This window comes from Seriola lalandi, unplaced genomic scaffold (genome assembly GCF_002814215.2).
Source record: "Seriola lalandi dorsalis isolate HSWRI2012SDOR001 ecotype SW California unplaced genomic scaffold, Sedor1 jcf7180001974374, whole genome shotgun sequence".
Lineage (NCBI taxonomy): Eukaryota > Metazoa > Chordata > Actinopteri > Carangiformes > Carangidae > Seriola > Seriola lalandi.
Genome location: NW_019445040.1, coordinates 1 through 2,108, shown reverse-complemented (window position 1 = coordinate 2,108; position 2,108 = coordinate 1). Strand labels below are relative to the sequence as shown.

General features: G+C 42.1%; 1 protein-coding gene across 1 annotated transcript; it reads right to left on the bottom strand.

The window, feature by feature from the left end:
* Nucleotides 1-5: 5 nt before the first annotated feature.
* Nucleotides 6-2,100, bottom strand: LOC111653957 (forkhead box protein O4-like; the record flags this gene model as incomplete). The annotated part of the gene is made up of 2 exons (XM_023404731.2): nucleotides 1,300-2,100; nucleotides 6-152 (listed from the first exon to the last, which is right to left on the bottom strand). Coding segments are annotated over exons 1-2 (588 nt in total), but the record flags the coding sequence as incomplete, so codon positions are not given.
* Between the last annotated feature and the right edge of the window lie 8 nt (nucleotides 2,101-2,108).

Here is a 2,108-nt window from a genome sequence, read left to right as displayed (position 1 = left end):
CTGCTGTTGTCCATGGATGCGGCTCGACGGCGAGGAGCTTTCCCGGTCTTCCCTCCTTCTGGGTTGAGCATCCACCAGGAGCTCTTTCCTGTCGATTCATTGTGTACCCTCAAGAACTTGTTGTGGAGTGATAAATTGTGGCGGATGGAATTCTGAAAACAGGGAGAAAGAAAAAAGGAAATTGTGAAAAATGTAGGTTATGCAGATGAAGAGTCGACTTCTATTCATTAAACATTATTTAAATTACTGATTCATCACTATTAGCAAACATACTGCTTAAGTTTAAGTTATCCTACTGAAACTAAATCATGGATGCACCTGGAAATAAGTTACACTAAAAGATACTTTCATTTTGGAGAATCATGACACAGAATTTTGTCGTCTAAACTACTGATACCCAAGGACAGGAAAACACAAAACACTTTTGTCAGACTTTCCTCATATGTTTACTTATTTTTTGTGACGCATTGGATAATTTTACATTCTTAAATTACAGTATAATAAGTTTTTGTTTTTGTATCTCAAAACTGGGGTAAAAAGTAATGCAAACTGTGACGATGGGTCACAAGCAGTTATAGCTTTGGGGTTACAAAAGTACAAAAGTATTTACTGTGTCAGTTCAGATCAGATCGTTATTGCCCCACAAGACATAAAAAAAGATAAATGCATGACCACAATAAAAACATAAGACAAATGAAGACGTTCAAAGCGCTGCTATAGTAGAGTCTTCTTGCCTTACGTAAATTTGATATTTTTGGGTTTCAGTTTGTTGGACAATTCAAGACATTTAATGATGTCACCTGGCGTCGTAAAATACTGAGATGGGCATTTGTCACCATCTTTTGATGTTTTTTAGACCAAACAATTAATAAAATAAACGGCAGATTCATCAATAAAGTTTTTCTTTGACGTTCTTCATATTAGATGTGCGTGATGATTCAAGGAGATCATTTTTCAAACCTAAAATAAAGTAATTAGTATTATTAGTATTATTATATAATAATAGTATTAATGTGATATACTTTAATATTGGGATAAGTTCCTCTGGCTGCTGTGATATTTTCTTTAGGATGGACCATACAGATAAACATTGTTACATGGAGATAAGTAGTGCAACAGATGTTATGTATACAGCCACCCCACCACCACCACTTTAGGCTTTTAAATCGGTGCTTCTATGATGTAACATGAACTGTAAAGCTATAAATGTATGACTTATGGCACTCAAAGTATTACAATCCACCTTGTTCAATGATGCAGTAAAGATGCAGTAAAGATGCACACACCGCACATACTCACCTTCCAGCCAGCTGAGCTGTTGCTGTCTCCTTTGTCTCTGAAGTAAGGCACTGTTTTCACCATCCACTCGTAGATCTGCGCCAGAGTCAGCCTCTTCTCAGGTGAGTTCTCGATGGCCTGGCTGATCAGGTCCGCGTAGCTCTGGTTCCCCCACGCGTTGCGCCTGGATGATCCTTTGCGGGGCGTCGCACCGGCTCCGCCCACGCCGGCCACGACCCCGCCCTCGGCCGCCGCCGAAGCCTTCTCTGGCTCGGACGTGATTTGCTGCGGCTCGGGCTTATCCTCGTCGGCGGGCGGGGTACCTGCGGCGGACTCGGTGCCATCGCCCCCCTCCGGTTTGACAGCGGAGATGTCGGGTCTCGGTAGAGGCCACGTGCAAGAGCGGGGTCTGCTCTGCGGCTCAAAATCTGGGTCAATCGGGGGCACCGATGACTCCTCCATGGCGGTCCGCTTAACTTCCACTTAACCACAGAGATGGGAACCACTTAAAACATTTACCTTTAAACTTTAAAGTTAGTCTAACTTTGAACGGATGATGCGTTGAAAAAAAAAAATCCTGACACAAAAACAAGTCTTCACCCACTGAGGGGCCTAGAAAAGAGACGTAATAATCTGGACACACCAATAGCCTCGGTTAATCCTCAGATTGGAGATTAGGGAACCCAAATAATCTCCTTAATAGTAACTATCATAAACCTTCCGATTTATATAGAATGAAGGAGGGCTGAGACGAGAGCCCCTTTGTTTGAATGAAATAAAAACAAAAGTGGCAGAGTGGCAATGAGCACCAAAACATCTGGATCTACAGA